General features: G+C 46.1%; 1 protein-coding gene across 2 annotated transcripts in view; it reads right to left on the reverse strand.

Moving 5' to 3' along the window:
* Positions 1-1220: 1220 nt before the first annotated feature.
* The window catches only part of LOC144101925 (isoamyl acetate-hydrolyzing esterase 1 homolog), a 37216-nt gene continuing 21535 nt past the window's right edge, over positions 1221-16901 (reverse strand). For both annotated transcript variants that reach the window (XM_077635157.1, XM_077635156.1), the window contains exon 6: positions 1221-1687. In XM_077635157.1, coding sequence (XP_077491283.1) covers positions 1484-1687 — 204 coding nt within the window. In that variant the 3' untranslated portion in view covers positions 1221-1483. The remainder of the gene's footprint in view (positions 1688-16901) is intronic.

A 16901-nucleotide genomic window follows, 5' to 3' on the forward strand; every position in this document is an offset into this window, starting at 1 on the left:
TTTAGCACTTCAATACGAACATCCAGAAGAAAAAAGGATGGGACGAAGTGCTCCCTGCCAAGTGAACGCATTCTATTTGATGCACGTAATATATACACAAACGTTACAGGCGCAGTCCAGGCCACTTTGCAAGAATAGACATACAAAAGGGCGCGTCATACAGGACCCTGAGTATGAAAGCTATCGCAAGGTTCCGAGTAACGCGTATTCTCTACAAGTGCGACGACAAGATAGCCAGGGAGATTATGAAATCTGCCGTAACAGGAGAGTTCGCTGATAGGAGTTGAGCAAACCATCGTTGCGGTTGCTGGATGCAGAGTTTGACTCTCTTAAATAAGCTTTACCCCTTAATTGCTTTTCGACTCGTGGCACTGTCTCACGTGTTCTTACCAGAAAGAATGCCTACTATAATCCAGCAGCGAGAAAGCAGAGACCCGCACAGCACATGGTCGAAATTCCCGGAGCCCTTCAATGTGCCGTTCCTAGTAGACTGAACCTGCTTGGGACGTTAAAATCTCCACAAACCATAAGCTTCCGAACCACCACAGCGTGCGCGCAACCTTGGCACAAAAAGGCGCCAACGCAAATAGTTCACCGTGTTGCCAGACGCGTTTTGAGTTGCTTTTAGACTGGCGACAAGATCAAAAAACCACCGAACTCTCCAGTAGGGAATATAAGGCTCTGACTCAACTTGACCCGGCATTGTCCGGTTCCTGTAAACGCCGCATTTGTTGGTTTCGCCAACCTACGACGACAAGCACTCAAAGCAAGGGATTTTGCAATTTACGCCTTGGAACTTTTGTTTAGGATGACGGGTCTTTGGGCGGTGGAGAAGGCGTACTATAATGGCGGCCAGCTTGTGCATAGTTTACACTCCTTCCGAAAATGTGTTCCAAAGGTTTTGCCGAAGCCTTTCACGTACGGATTGCATACGCGTTTTAGCCCCTCGCGTGCCGTTAGCCTATAGTCTTTGCGTCTTTCACACTTTTTGACAACACATCGAGACAAGAAACACATCGAGGTATCCATTTCTTAGGAATGTTTTCTTTTGTTGATGAGTTTTATTGGTTCAAGAGCAGCCTTGCACCAAAGAGCACCATGAAACCGTGTTTTCTTCTACTCACGGTTAGGTGCAGAACCTTGAACAGAATAAGTCAGCAAAATGGGCATGGAAGATTCTGAAGCACAATGCACAAGATACTCCTCTAGGGGAGGGCGAAGTTTGTACAACATGTTTATTTGCCGCCACAAGGGTTTTGAACATGGGAAGCTTGCCCAGTTGAGAGCAGCAAAACATTCACACGTATTCAAATCCAGTTTTCCTTAACTTCAGTGAATAAGACTAATGACATATACGCACAGTTCACAAAATAGCACTCGTCCCGATAAGTGTGGGTTGATACCGCGCATAAGAGAAATTTAGGGACGGTTTGGAGCCCCACTTACCACGGAGAAACCATAGGAAACAGCAGTGTATAAGGAACTATAGGCGTGCACAGCCACAGGCTTCGGACGTCCAAACGGAGATTCCATCTCCAGGCTTCTCGGGATCGAGGTTGGCGAAATCCGGAAATAACCGCGGCGCTTCGCCCACAACTTCTTTGATTGCAGGTAGGAGCAACGTGGTGAGCTTATGTGACCCGGCAGGCGACAAGTTGATGCCGTCGGACAGCAGCCTGCTCCAGTGCTGACGTACCCATGCGCCAATGGAAAAATAGAGTTCATTGTGAAGCCAGAAAGACACGTTCTACGACAGTATTCTGTGCAAAGTACGTTTTACATGTAAGGAGAGGCACTTAGGGTGCAGCGATGGCTTAGAGGTAGAGCATCCGCCTCGTGTGCAACAGGGGCGGGGCTCGAATCTCCAGGCCGCGCAATTCTCCACCGCGTTTGAAAAAAAAACTCCGTGTGCCGATGGAATTGCATATCCAGGGCTGGGATGTGGCCTCATCTCGGCGACCAGAACCGACAATGCACTCCCTCACCATAACATGATTTTGGCCACCCGGGTGTAGTACTTGCCCTCAATCTTCTATGAACAAACCGATTAACCCTCGGCCATCAGTCATCAGCGGCTCTGGAGCAACTGACCAAGGCGGCGGTCACACCTGTGACGCAGCAGAGGGTGCTAAGAATCACTGGCTCCGGACAGGCCGCCATTGGTATCTGAACCTGGAAATGTTTAACTCTGGAACCTTACTCAGTGAGGCTAGCCTAGCAGTGCTGCTCTAGGAACTAGCGGAGAGCGAAGAGGACTTGCGGAGTGAAGTTAGGAGGCAAGGTGAAACGTATACAGTACTAAAGAATGGGCACATACTGCGCTACCGCGGATTAGCGGATAGACGAGAACTAGGCGTAGGATTGCTCATCAATCAGGATATAGGTCGCCACATAGATGAGCTCTATAGTATTAAAGAGAGGGTGGCAGCTATCGTAATTGCTCTCTATATGAGGTTTGAGCTGGCGGTGGTGCAGGCCTAGGCGCCGATATCCAGCCATCATGACCAGATCGTTGAAAGCTTCTGTGAAGATGTGGAATCAGCAATGAACAATGTAAAATCAATGTACACTGCACTGATGGGCGACTTCAATGCGATGGAGGGAAAGAAGCAGGCTGGCGACCAGAGGGAAGGCGACTCTGGGATAGGTTCTAGGAATAGCAGGGAAGAGGTATTGGTAGAGTTCGCAGATATAAAGAATTTACGGATCATGAATACCTTCTTCCACAAACGAGACAACAGGAAGTGGACCTGCAAGAGCCCTAATATTAAGTGAGGCTAAAAATGAAATAGACTTCATACTATGCGCTCACCCTGGCATGGTGCAGAATGTGGAGGTCTTCGGAAAGGTGCAGTGTAGCGACCACAGAATGGTAAGGTCTCGAAATAGCTTAGATTTGAGGAGGGAACGGAAGAAACTAGTGAAGAGGAAGTCCGTTAACTAATTAGCTGTATGACGGAAAGCAGGAGAATTCAGGGTATCGCTGCAGAACAGATATTCGGCTACAACTGAGGAAGACGATCTTAATGTCCAAGCAATGAACGATAATTTCACAGTTATCATTACAGAGTGCGCGGTGGAAGTTGGCGGCAGGAAGGTTTCACAGGATACAGGCAAGCTATCTAAGGAGACGAAAGAACTGATTAAAAACCGGCAAAGCATGATGGCATCTAACCCTGCGGACAGAATAGAACTAGCAGAGCTACCAAAGGTAATAAACAAGCGCAAGGTAGCCGATATAAGGAAGTTTAATGTGGAAAGAGTTGAGCATGCCCCAGAAGAAAGGAGATTGCCTAAAAGAGGCGAAGAGGAAACTTGGCATCGGTAAAAATCAGATGTATGCGCTAAGAGACAAGGAGAGAAATGTCATTAGCAATGTGGATAAGATTGTTAATGTAGCCGAAGAGTTCAACACAATTCTATGCAGTAGCCAATATAATCAGAACAGTAATTCGAGAGACAGTACCGAACAGCAATGTGCCATCCTAACAGTAACGAAAGAGGAAGTAAAGAAAGCCTTATGAGCAATGGAAAGGGGAAAAACTGCTGGTGAGGATCAGGTAGCAGCACGTCTACTGAAGGACGGAGGGGAGATTGTACTAGAAAAACTAACCACCCTATACATGCAATGCCCTATGGCCTCGACCGCACCATGACCTGATTTAATATCTGCAGCGGGTTCTTGGACCTAAGATATTAAACTTATTTTTGGAATATGGCAGAGTGCTTGGCTTGAAGCTCTCTGGCACGAGTCGGCCCGGTATCGCACTGCCTCCGGGATAGGCCCTGGGCATATTACCGCAGCGCGTCTTTTCTTTCACTCTTTGCTCTCCTATCCTTTACCCCTCCTACTTTCAGCACGCAGCAGCGAGCGTGGCTCGGCTTGAGCCAGTAGGCAGGCCCGTACTCTTTCCTGTTCCTCCTTCCTCTCAGAAACATCAGTCAGTCAGTCAGCTTCGAATAACGCTATCTTAATTCACAAGAAAGGACGTGCCAGGGACTTCAAAATTACCCACCGATCAGCTTACTGTTCGCTGCTTACAAGGTGTTTACTAAGGTAATTGCTAACAGAGTCCGGGCAAACTTATACTTCAATCAACCAAATAATCAGGCAGGCTTTGCCAAAGGATAATCCACAATAGATCATATTCACACTACCAATCAGGTGACAGAGAAATGTTCTGAATTCCAAGAAAAAGCAAGCGTAGCAGAGGCCAGCAGAAAGTTAGGTGGGCAGATGAGACTAATTGTGTATGCATGCGGTGGGCGCAGGTAGCAAAGGGCAGGGTTAATTGGAGAGACATGGCAGAGCCCTTTGCCCTGCAGTGGGCATTGTCAGGGTGTTGATATTCATGATGAAGACTTAGGCAAAGAAGGCGCTAGACCAGAGTAATGTTGCGACTGGGACTTCAGCGTACACTTGCTTTTCGGCGTGCGTTTTGCTAGCCAGACAGCAAGGTTATATTTGTGCCATGTGGGCCTTTAATTCATGATTGTAATACTTATTCCCATTGATTAACAGCACTTGAAAATTAAGCAACCTCCATGCCTGATATGAAAACATTGCCCTATTACTGCTGGTTTCGGTCATATTTAAATCTATACCGTTACATTAATGTCGCAATGATCATGAACGGGCCTTCAGGCGTCTGTAACACGGCAGCAAATATAAAGCAGTCAGTCTTTATTAGCGGTGCCCGCCTTGATTTCTACCGCCTCTATCTCGCCTGGCGAGAAGTGCTGTTTCGGGCCATTTCCTTAAGATTATTTGGCAGTAAAGGTTAATAAATGTAAATTCATACCCGTATCGAGGTCGACCAGCGGTTTACCTACGAATAACGTTAAAAATATCACTATCGCATCTGGTGTGTCTACAAGTACCCAGGCATTTATATCATTTGGAACATTAGTTTAAAGATTCACGTCGAACTTGTCAGCAAAGCAGGCCGTATGCCAGGTTACTTGATACGAACCTTTCACAAAGTTGTGGCAACACCAGGCTTCTCTTGCAGAAAGAAAGTGACCGTTCGCAGCTTGAGTACGCATCATTAGTTTGGCACCCAGGCAATATTGATCTCATTAACGAGAAATATTATTTAAAACAGTACAGCTCGTTTCATCTTCGCTATTTATCACCGCACGGTTAGTGTATCCACACTGAAAGCCAATCTCAAGCTATAGATGAGTTGCGCATTTTTCCCTCATATGTATCATGATGCATAGACCATATTCGAAAAGTTCGCATTAATGTCGTGAAACACTAAAGTTTTCTCCTATTCACTCTTACGCCGCACATCGAAAGGCTGGAACAGCCTTCTCTTTCTTATTCCATCCATCGACACATCGTTCTTATTTAAATTTGTTGTACGCAACGATGAGCAGGAAAAAACTGCTCAATATTAATTAAAGTTGCCTCAGTTGTCTGTGTGTTCATAAACATACTTAGTTTCACAACGCTACATATTTGATATCCGTTAATTTAGGGCCTTCATATTGCGTTATGATTTTTGAAGCAAACGCTTCACGACGCTACACCGTAACAATTTCGCGGTGCTTGCAATTTTGACCTTCAAGTGAGCCAAAGGTCAAACTCCACACCGCGGGGTTCAGGAGTCCACCGATATATGTCAGACCGTTACTGCGCCATTTTCTTTCCCCAAAACCGCTTCGGGTGTCCATCGATATAAGTGACTAATATTTGAGTTAGAGCTAGTTGGTTTATACTTGACACATTAGAGAGCAGCGCAAAAGAACAGCAAATATTGACAGAAAACTTCTTTATTTACTGAATATTCGTAGAACATGTGAGTGGGCCGCCTTGTCCTGTAATCCGCTGGCTATTGCTGCTGCGCTGGACCCCCCCCCCCCCACCCCCCCTCCCCCCAGCCATTGCGGACGGTCAGGATCATCGCTGAGCAGAATAGCATCCACTGTTCCTCTGAGGGGTTTGGAATGGGGTCAACTATGGGATTAAATTGGCAGGACCCGACCGTGTGGTATTGGTTAGCTACCTCTCCACATCGGGGCACTGCGGAGAGTATAGAGTAGGGTACTACTGGTGTAACTGAGGTGGCTTAGGGTATGTGTTGGTTTGTGGTCTCCTAATGGTGTCCTCTTCTTATTGAGGGATTTATGTGGCGTTGGGCACTCCTTCCTGGCTCTTCTGTATGGCGCGATATTGTTAGCATACACTGCTAAAGCTGTTAGGTCGCAGCACCCTTCATGGTCGTCAGGGGGACAGGCCTGGTACACAACCAATTCTAAGAAATTTGAGAGCAGATTGCAAACAACAGACGATACACAGAGACGGCAATTTCTGCACTTCGGAACGAACATCCGGATAAACGACATAAGTCCAAATTCGCTCGCACATTGCAAGTGGGAGAGCCCTCAGATACGGATTCAACATGGCAGCTAAACCAAGGGTAAGGATCTGGCAGTGGAACTGCCGAGGATACAGGAGAAAGCTGGCGGCTCTTAATCTCCTTCTATCTCAGGAATCTGACCCACCGGCAGCTATCCTAATTCAAGAACCCCACCTCATACCGATTAAATTCAAAGACTATATGACTTATCAGCACGACTATTTCACTGCCATGTTAATGCAGAAATTATACTCTGCCATACTGCACGACCCTTTCGAGCCGGATATTACACACTACTATATTACTATGCTTCCTCTCCACAGAGGACCAACAAGCGCTCATGTATTGAATATCTACAGCCCTCCTAAAGACAGGCACTCAAGATTGGGTTCTCTCATAAAGGAATTTCTAAACTCAGCGGGCTATGCTCTCTGCGTGATTGGGGGCGACTTCCACGCACCGCACCCTTGATGGGACTACCCGGCGGCGACACCAAATGGCAGAAAACTGGAAGACGTGGTGCAAGACGGGCTATAGACAGATCCCACTTATTCTATGAGGCTGGAAAATAGTGTTAGTAGAGATACGTGTCCGGACCTGACGTTCACCCTGAATGGCACAGAAAAAAATTGAAAATGAAAACTTGTCTTGGGCGAAAGGAAATGGCGCAGTATTTGTCGCACATCTCTACGCACCCCTGAATCGAGCCGTAAGGGAAGGGTTAAAGGAGGGAATGTAAGGAGAAACGAAGAGGTGCTGTAGTGGAGTTCTCCGGATAAACTTCAACCACTTGGGGATCTTTAGGGCGCACTGACATCTCGTGTCTGTATATTAAAAATAATAATTGGTTTTTGGGGAACGGAAATGGCGCAGTATCCGTATCATATATCGTTGGACACTTGAACCGCACCGTGAGGTAAAAGATGAATGAGAGAGGGAAAGAACAAAGGAAGAAAGAGGTGCCGTAATGTAGTGCGCCAAAATAATTTCGACAACCAGGGGATCTTTAACGTGCACTGACGTCGCAAAGCCACACCGCAAATTATGAAGTGTTTGTATGTTTCTGCTGTTTTCTCTGCCGTTCTCTTGCGCAGCTATCTAATCTTTCAAGATATATGTGAGACAGTTACTGCGCCATTTTCTTTCTTCAAAACAACTTTTAAATACCCATCATCAATATTCTTCGAAAGCGAAGAAAAGGCACACAATTGGTCCCCTGGGATGGTGGAGACCTCAGTCGCGCTTTAAGCTACGTGGCGGTAGTGACAGATGTGCGCTGCATGCATTGGCGTTCACAACGTTGTAGCAGAAACGCGGCACTGAAGGTATAGACCGTCTGAGTTATTTGTGTTGGACCGCGGCGGCTGCGTTTTTATGGAGGCAAAAACGCTAAGGCGCCGTGTGCTATGCGATGTCAGTGCACGTAAAAGATCCCCAGGTGGTCGAAATTATTCCGGAGCCCTCCACCACGGCAGCCCTTTCTTCCTTTCTTCTTTCATCCCTTCCCTTACGGCGCGGTTCAGGTGTCCAACGATATATGTGACAGATACTGCTTCATTTCCTTTCTCCAAAAACCAATTATTATTATTAGTTATTTGTGTTCCTCTGCGTTAGCGTTGACAAAGCTTGAGACTGCGATAATTTTGAGGAAAGGAAGGTGCATAACTGGCTCCCTGGGGCAGTGGACGTCTCAATCGCGCTTTGAGGTACGTGGGGGTGGGGAGAGAGAGATGTGGGCTGCGTCCATTAGCGCTGACAACGTTGTGGCAGACACGCGCCACAGCACCAATAAGCCGCAGCGTTCATTGGTTGACCAACGTCCCACCTGGCAGCACGTTTTTGTTTCCTAGCCTCTGCAGACAAGTGCAATGTTGCCCAAGCCTTTCCCGACCAAGTGGCAATGTTACCAAAACAGACGCTGTAGCCAAGTTCATTGTTGCCCCCGCCCGTTTCCGACATATGCAATGCTGCCTTGCTGTTGCCTGCTGTTTGAAACAGACGCTGCAGACGCCCCGCGGGCCGGCGCCCTGCTGATAATATAATATGGTATAGTAGAAAAAAAATGAAAAAAATATAAAAGTATAAATAAATTATAAACCTTGAATTAATCTTGTCCAAAAGGCACTCTGATAGTCACCGCAAGCAGCAGACGTCATTGCTGTCATCTAAAAGCAGGAAAAGCCGAAAAGTCCGGCTCCTTTCGCTACGTGTACTAGGAATAGCAGAGCTTACCCACTGCTAATTTTTGAGCGAAGCAAACGACGCAGTACCTCTCTCACATATCTCGTTAGACAACCGAACCGCGCCGTAAAGAAGGAATAAATGAGGAAGTGGAAAAAGGGAAGATAATGAAGCCGTAGTTGAGTCTCCGGAATAATTTGAATAATTGACCGGATTAATTTACCATATTTGGTCACAGTCGAAAAAACTACAAGTCAACGCAAAAAAAACTAAAGCAGATATTTTCAGGAGATAAAACAAACCACTTAAATTTAATCATATTGTTAAATATGCTGGACAACAAATTGATATTTTACATGAACGTAAGATCCTAGGAGTTATTTTTTCATCTCATCTTAGCTAGAATTCGCAAATCCATAGCCTCTGTAGAAAACTCTCTGCAACAACTGGAGCACTCACGTTGCCGAACACGTCTCCTTACGAAAATAAAGCTGCAAATATATTACGCTCTATTTTCATCTCATTTAAATTACTGTAGTCTTATTTGGATTACCACAAGAAAAACAAACATTCAAAAAGTACTTGCACTACAAAAAAAGCCATTCGCTATATTGCCAATGTTTCGTTCTTACACTCGACCCAAATGCTATTTCCCTCATGCAAAATCGTCGGAGGTAATTTCATATATGATTTCCGTATTTTGCGTTCTTTCTTCTTCTCAACTACTGAGCAGAAGAAATATTTGGTACAAACTGCAAGTCTTACACCCAAAAAAGAACAGTTATACCTACTCGTAGTACTGCATTATGGCATATTCCGCATTTCCGCACAATCTACAAATTTCAGTCATTGCGGCACAACCTCCCACAAATACTAAATCAGCATCAATATGCCAAGATAATTTCATTTAAACAGCTTCAAGAATCCTTTCCCAAACTATAAGTAGTCGCGTTTCTGATATATGTTTGCTTCACTGACCTAATATTTCTCGTACCTGTATGCTATCTTGATTTCAGTTATGATTGTACAAATCTAGTGTTATTCAAATATTCATGTATGATTTTTCTTGGGTTATTTCTGATAGTATTTAGAAACTAAGCTTGTTTGTGTTTTGAATTCTACTCAAAGTTAATATTGTATAGTATCTGCTATTCTAGATCTTTTCATTGTTTCTCTTACTATTGTTAATAACTATGTCGGCACTGTCTTGTAGAGGTTGTCTGGGCCATGTCAAGCTGTGATTTGACAACGTTTAGCCCAGATATCCTTCCAAACTTCTGGTAAAATAAAATGAATTGAATTCAATTGAATTGCGGCTACCTGGGAATCTTTAACGTGTACTGACTTCACATTGCACACGAGAGCCTTTTGTGTTCCTAGGGAATCGAACCACAGCCAACGCCCCGAAACGGACAGCCCTCCTAGGGCTGTCCTTTGCCCTGCAAAGGCAGCCCCCTAAGGGTTGCATCGTGCCATGTTAGGGGGTTTTCTCCCCTCTGTATTGCTTGGCAATAAATGTTTTCCATCACCACCAACTTTTATGTTGCGCTTCCATCGAAACGAGGCCGCCGAGGTCGCGTTCGATCCCGGAGACTGCGGAAGCAAGGTTTTCTGCCGGTGGACAGCACTGTCTTGTACGTGAACTGGACTGAGTTGCTCACTGATCCAGGTAGCCAGTTAAGGTGTATCCAGACGACGGACCACGGACCTGTTTTGGCCCGCGGACTAGCGATCACGTGGGGTTTCGCTTCCGGTCTGCGAGGTCCGCGCATGGTCCGCGGGCCGGATCGCGCGAGAAATTCGAGAGCATTTTTTCTGGCGGTGGACCACGGACTTTTTAGCCTATTCGCACACATCGAGTCTGGCAACTACACCACTCTGGTCTTTCCCGGCTCGGTGCTCCCGGCAGTCGAGGCGACACCAGCGAAAGTAGTTTTTCTTCCACTGTTAACATGTCAACGTGGTCGGACGACGCTACGTTTCACTTTTTAGCCTTAGTACAGCTTTATGGCTCGTTCATAATTGGGCATTCGACGGCGAGAGCGAGCGAAATTAGTCGCAACGTCGGCGCTCGCGACGTACACAGATATGGTTAGAAAAGAACAATTGATGTGGTCTACGTGCCATAAGCGTATGCACTATCATGTACGCTAAACGCAGGTATTTTTCGGCACGCTACAGCACTTCTCGTGTGTCTCTGACACATCTGAACATCGATCACATTTCCCACATTTAGTTCAGCGTATGCAAACACACACGGAAGGATACGCTCAGCCTTGTGGCGCCATCTAGTTTTTAGAACGGGTAACTATTTCTGTCAACAAACATACGCTCCGCTTAAGCCTAGAAGGGCACAATCGTCACTCTAAATAAAAATAAAGCAAATATTTTACACATACGTCTTCATATAGGCGAGGTGAGACCAAGCGAGAAATGGGTGCGCCATTTATTGCCAGTGAGCGCAACAAAAAAGGCAGTAACAACGAGGAATCCAGTCCGAAGCGAGTGGTCCAGCTTGGAAGCGCGCCGCCATATTTGCCACCGTGGGAATGCAACTTTCTCCTCACCGCGGCATAAATGTGTCCCGTACCGATCGAGTTTTCCGCGGGGTATTTAGGCGGATCTCTGCCGCGGATTCCGCTTGTTCTCGCCGCCGAATATCGAAGCGTGAGACGAGCGTTGCTGCAGGGTGATCACAGAGGCTTGGCCCGCCTTGTCGTCTGCTCTTTTGGTCTGTCGTGTGGATGCTGTCGCCGGCCAGACCCGGCCGGGCCGCGCACGGTCGACCCCACGTGACCGGTCCGCAGGCCAGTCCGTGGCCCGCCGTCTGGATACACCTTTATGCGCCTTTCATTTCCCCAAATTAATGGAGCCTAAACCTCCTGCTGGGTTTAAGAGAAAAAGCGCATGACTGCCTCAATTTGTAGGCGTACGCCACTGCCTCTCACATTGCGATTGAGGTGTCCACTCACCCAGTAAGCCTGTTGCATTTTGTACTCAGATACTTAACACGCACGCACAGACACACACCGTTGAAACTCGAAGAATGCGGCTAGAAATGCATACACAGCCGCTGACTCCTTTTCTAGCTGAGCACTTAACTGCCTATTCTGCATTATTATTTACTATATTGCTTATAATTTCAGGCATACACGCACAAACGCAAATAAAATAATGTAAGACCCATTTTTGTGTTGTAATTCAAGTCTGTGGAGCAAAAAAACCGAACCCTGCTGTTGTGTTCGCGAGACAGGCATTTTGGTAAAGAAGCGGCAAGCTTTAATAGCAGTCCGAATCTGTGGTGACGATGTTTCTTTTGAAATGCGCAGTCGCTTATGTAGTTTTGTTGCCGCCGTCTCATTGCTGTAAACCGTTAACAAAATTACAAGATTACGCTTGTCTGCTTGAGATTGGAAATGCGAAAATTTCTCTCTCTCTTACCAGTCGTCTTGCTTTTAAGAGAGTTATCTCTTACTCATCACGTTTCGAAATTTCGTGGGGTTTGGTACCGATGGATGGATCTCTTAGTCATCACGTTTCGAAATTTCGTGGGGTTTGGTATCGATGGATGGATGGATGGATAGGCGGGTGGGTGGGTTGATGGATGGATGGATGGATGGATGGATGGATGGATGGATGAATGGATGGATGGATGGATGGATGGATGGAAGGGTGGGTGGATGGATGGATGGATGAAAGGGTGGGTGGGTGGATGGATGGATGGATGGATTGATGGATGGATGGATGGATGGATAGATGGATGGATGCGGCTGAACCCTTTAAATCGGGCGGTGGCTCAAGCCACCTAGCCATGACATGAAATTTTACTCTTCTCTTGATTTTAGCCACCAATCAGATAACCTTCGCTTGATTACTTCTATCCGCTTAAAATCTACTTTCTCGTCACTGTCCTTAAACCCCAATGCCTTGGACAAATCAGCCCCGCTGCTTTCCACTGTAGGGTGAAACCCTTTACAGAAAAGTATCAAGTGTTCAGCCGTTGCCTGCTCCTCTCCGCACGCAACGCACAACGTGTCTATCTCGTGGTACCTGACTCTATGTGTCTTAGTACATAAAACTCCCGTCCTGGCCTCAAACAACAAAGAGCTTCCCCTACAATTTTCATAGATATTTTTTTGGCAATTTCCTGCTTAAAAATTTTGTATGTTCCCAGTGCTGATTTCGTCAGCATCCCTGTTTTCCACAGCGCTCTCTCTGTTTCTTTAACCTTTTTCTTAACCGATAATTGCTGATTTGCCCCCCTACTGCTGTCCAGATATTTGCTTGTCAATTTTCTAGTTCGCTTTCTCCATTTCGTATCAACATTCCTTATATAAAGGTATCTGAAAACTTTCCTAGAACACTGATTTTCCCCCATTTTTCTCAATCGCTCCTCAAATGCTATCTTACTGCTAGCTTCTCTGCTCTCGAACGACGCCCATCCCATATCATCCTGTACCCTCTGATTTGGTGTATTGCCATGTGCTCCCAAAGCTATCCTCCCTACGCCACGTTGTTTAATTTCTAACCTTGCTTGAACATCTGGTCTCATGCACAGGACCGCATTACCGAAAGTCAGGCTAGGAACCATCACCCTTTTCCAGATCCCTCTTACCACTTCACACCTATTGTAATTCCGCAGTGCCCTATTTTTCATGACAGCTGCATTCCTACTAGGTTTATTCATTACATATTTTTCATGCTCTGTCAGATACTCAGCACCGTTATTTATCCACACTCCAAGATACTTGTACTCATCCACTACTTCTAGCGTGAACTCCTGTATTCTATGCTCGCTGACCTTATCTTTAAATATCATGACTGCAGATTTTCCCTTACTAAACTTGAAACCTTATCTATCTCCCTCTGTACCACATAAGTCTATCAACTGCTGCATGACTTCCTTGTTGTCAGCCATTAGCACTATATCATCGGCGTATATTAGTCCCGGTAATGACTGTTTAATTAATTCACCTTGCCTGAAAAAAGAAAGGTTGAAGCCCAATCCGCTCCTCTCTAGCTTGTGCTCCAAGCCTTGCAGATACAAAATGAACTACAAAGGAGACAGAGTACATCCTTGCCTAAGCCCCCGCTGTATCTCTGCAGGCTCTGATACATTTCTGTCCCATTTTATAAGCACTCTGGTACGTTTATATATATCTTTTAAAATATTAATTACTCCTTCTTCCACATCCAATGTGCCCAGTATGTCCCACAAATACTCTTGATTAACGTTGTCGTAGGCTCCTTTTTATATCCAGAAATGCTAGCCATAGGGGCCTGGGTACCTTTTCAGCAATATCTATACACTGCGTCAATGAAAACAGATTGTCCTCCAATCTCCTTTGTTTAATAATAATTGGTTTTTGGGGAAAGGAAATGGCGAAGTATCTCTCTCATTTCCCGAACCCATTTTGTAGCTCCCCTAGCACCCCCTCGTTCTCCACCCAAGCCTGCAATCTGTCCTTTATAATCTGCATCACCACCCTGTAAACCACAATGTCACTGTTATGGGACGGTAGTTACTTACGTCAGCTTTGTCTCCCTTTCCCTTATGTATCATGTTCATTCTACTTAGTCGCCATTAACCGGGGACTTTCCCATCCACTATCATTTTATTCACTACCTGTATTAATGCTTTCTTGGATTTGGTCCTAGTTTCTTTATTAACGTAATCGAAATACCATCTGGTCCTGTTGACGTGCCACTATTAAGCTTCTTGTCTGCCTTTTCCCCACTCGCTTTGTTCAAGTGAAGCTATTGCAGTAACCGGTCTATCCTCCTTCGATAAATTATGTGCAACATTTCTTTCTTTAAATTTTTCTGTCATCCTTGTTCCTATGTGTTTTATCGCTTCATCCCCTTCTAGTCGAATACCCTGATCTGTAACAGTAAACCTTTGTTCTAGCCTAGTCTTATCACTCATTGCATTTAGATGTTTCCAGAATTTTTGAGCGGCTTTCCTATCCTTTTTATTTACTTTTGACATCCATTGAGCACTTTGTCTTCTAATTTTCTCATTAATCAAATAGGATGCTTCTCTTCTACACTTTATGAAGGCACCTCAGTTTCTGTCTACTTCAACTTCTGGTTCCTCCCTCTTCTTAGAATATCTGTGTTCCCTAGACACTTCCTGACGTTTCTTTATCGCCCTCTTGACCTCCTCATCCCACCAACTCTTGGGTTTGTGTCTTTTCCCTTTGAGCTTTACTCGCACCTTAGCTAGCTCAAGCTCCAGTAATCGAGTTAATTTGGCATAAGTCCATTCTGTTCCACTATCCTCAAAAATTACCTTCTCAATTTGTTTGGCTGCTGCTTCCAATTGCTTTTCTGAGTAAAAATTCTCGTCTGAATGTTCATCTCGCTCAAGTCCTACCTTGGTTTCTCTTCTGAAACTCAACTTGATACGCTTGTGGTCACTGCCTAGACTTCTGGAACCATGTTCATCTATGCTCATTACCCCTAATCTATTATACATCCTCTGTGACATTAGTCCATAATCTATCGCCGAGTGCAGACTCCCTGCCTCCCATGTTATGAGCCCTTCACACTTCTCGGCACTGTTGCATAAAACAAAATCATGCCTGTCACACATGTCCTGCAGCACGTTTCCTGTCGAATCTGTGTACCCATCCAGGTCTACTATATGTGCGTTCATGTCGCCTAATATAATTATCTCGCCCTGTCCTCCTAGTTTATCAATGTCGCTTGCAATACATTCCAACATTTTCCTGTTTTGCTCTTTGGCATTAGCTCCTGTTCACAGGTATACAAAGCCAACGAGTGTTTGTTCCCCTGCCACTTTTCCTTTTAGCCATAAATGTTCCATGCATCCCAGTTTAACCCTTTGGAAATTCTTACTTTTATGAATGAATGCCCCAATTCCACTTCCCTTTCTGCTGCCCTCTGTTCTATTGCAATATTCCCACGCGTAGTATGGGTTACAGGGTGGTTGCTCCATGTCTCTAAGATGCGTTTCCACTAAACCATATAGCATTAATTCCTCCTTCCTTAACTGTTCTTCTATTTCCTCCCATTTCAGTCTATTCCTGCCACATTGCATGTTAATAAAACATGAATTAATTTGGCCCTGGCGTTTTTGTCTATTTCTTCTCCTATGGCTCCATCGTCCCTTTGATCTTGCTTCTTTCTTCTCTACACTGGTTCCCTCAGAGCTCTGGGTCCCCCCAAAAAATCTGTTGCCTGGCGACCTATCCTACTACCCGTCCTCTTGCCAGTGGCACCACCGTAGTGAATGCCATCCTGAGCAAGAAGGTGGGGCCTCGCCTCGTACACTTCCCTGTTAACTTCCATTACCCCGTATCATAGTCGTCGACTCATTAACCTAATTACACGGTTAGCCTCAACGATCATCCTTTCCGTTTCGCTAGCCTGCCTCTGGACCTCCGGGATTGTGCATATGGTCACATGCACACTCTCAGAGGCCTCTCTAAGCCTACGCATCCCCAGTTCTAACTGCTTCTCGAGATTCTGGCTCCTCCCCTTCAGCACATCATTGAGACCAGCATGGATAACGACAGGGTGCTCGCCATTCATGCTGCCCCCCACCACCTCCTGGGCTTTGGCCATTGCATCTACCAAGCACTTCCATGACTGGGTCTCCACCTGCACCCGCCTGTCCGTCTTCACTGTCGTCAAAACGCCTCCCTCAACCTTCGCTACGTTCGAGTCACCGACTACCAGAACCCTCCTCCGCTCTAACCGTTCGCTTCCTGACTTCGACTGTTGCCCTCCGGATCGCACTACCTGTCTCTCCCGCTGCCTTATGCTACTGTCGCGAGTTTTTACCTCTATCTCTCTTCCCCACTCAAAGCCTGCTGCGCTACAGCACTGTAGGATCGACGAGCCTCATCCCCCACCTGACACTGCCCTGAACAGGGGTGCCCTGCCGGCCGCGACCTGAGCGCTTCGACCTGCTCTTCTAGCTGGGACCGCTTTTCACGCTCCTCCTTCAGCTCGCCCACAATCCGCTCCAACTGGTCGCCATTAGCCTCCTCCCTCTTAAGCGACTCGGCGACCTGAGTTTCTAATTTAATTCGTTTCCCTCGTTCCACCTTCAGGTCTCCTTTGAGTTCCTTAGTCGCTCGTAGCTGCCCATTCCCCTTTCAACATCTGAACGGCCTCCTCAAAACGATTACATACCTTGCACGCGAAGCTAGCCCCATCTGCCTCGGCTAAACTCCTGATCTTGGTCTCATCTAAATAGCACCAGCGGTCGCACTCCTGGCACAGCACTAACTCTCCGTTCCCGTACTCCTTGACTTTCCTACCTTGCCGAGCCATCGTCCGGCCGACTACGCAACGTAAAAGTCCGCCAAAATTCCTATACAAAAA

The sequence above is a fragment of the Amblyomma americanum genome, chromosome 8 (assembly GCF_052857255.1).
Source record: "Amblyomma americanum isolate KBUSLIRL-KWMA chromosome 8, ASM5285725v1, whole genome shotgun sequence".
NCBI lineage: Eukaryota > Metazoa > Arthropoda > Arachnida > Ixodida > Ixodidae > Amblyomma > Amblyomma americanum.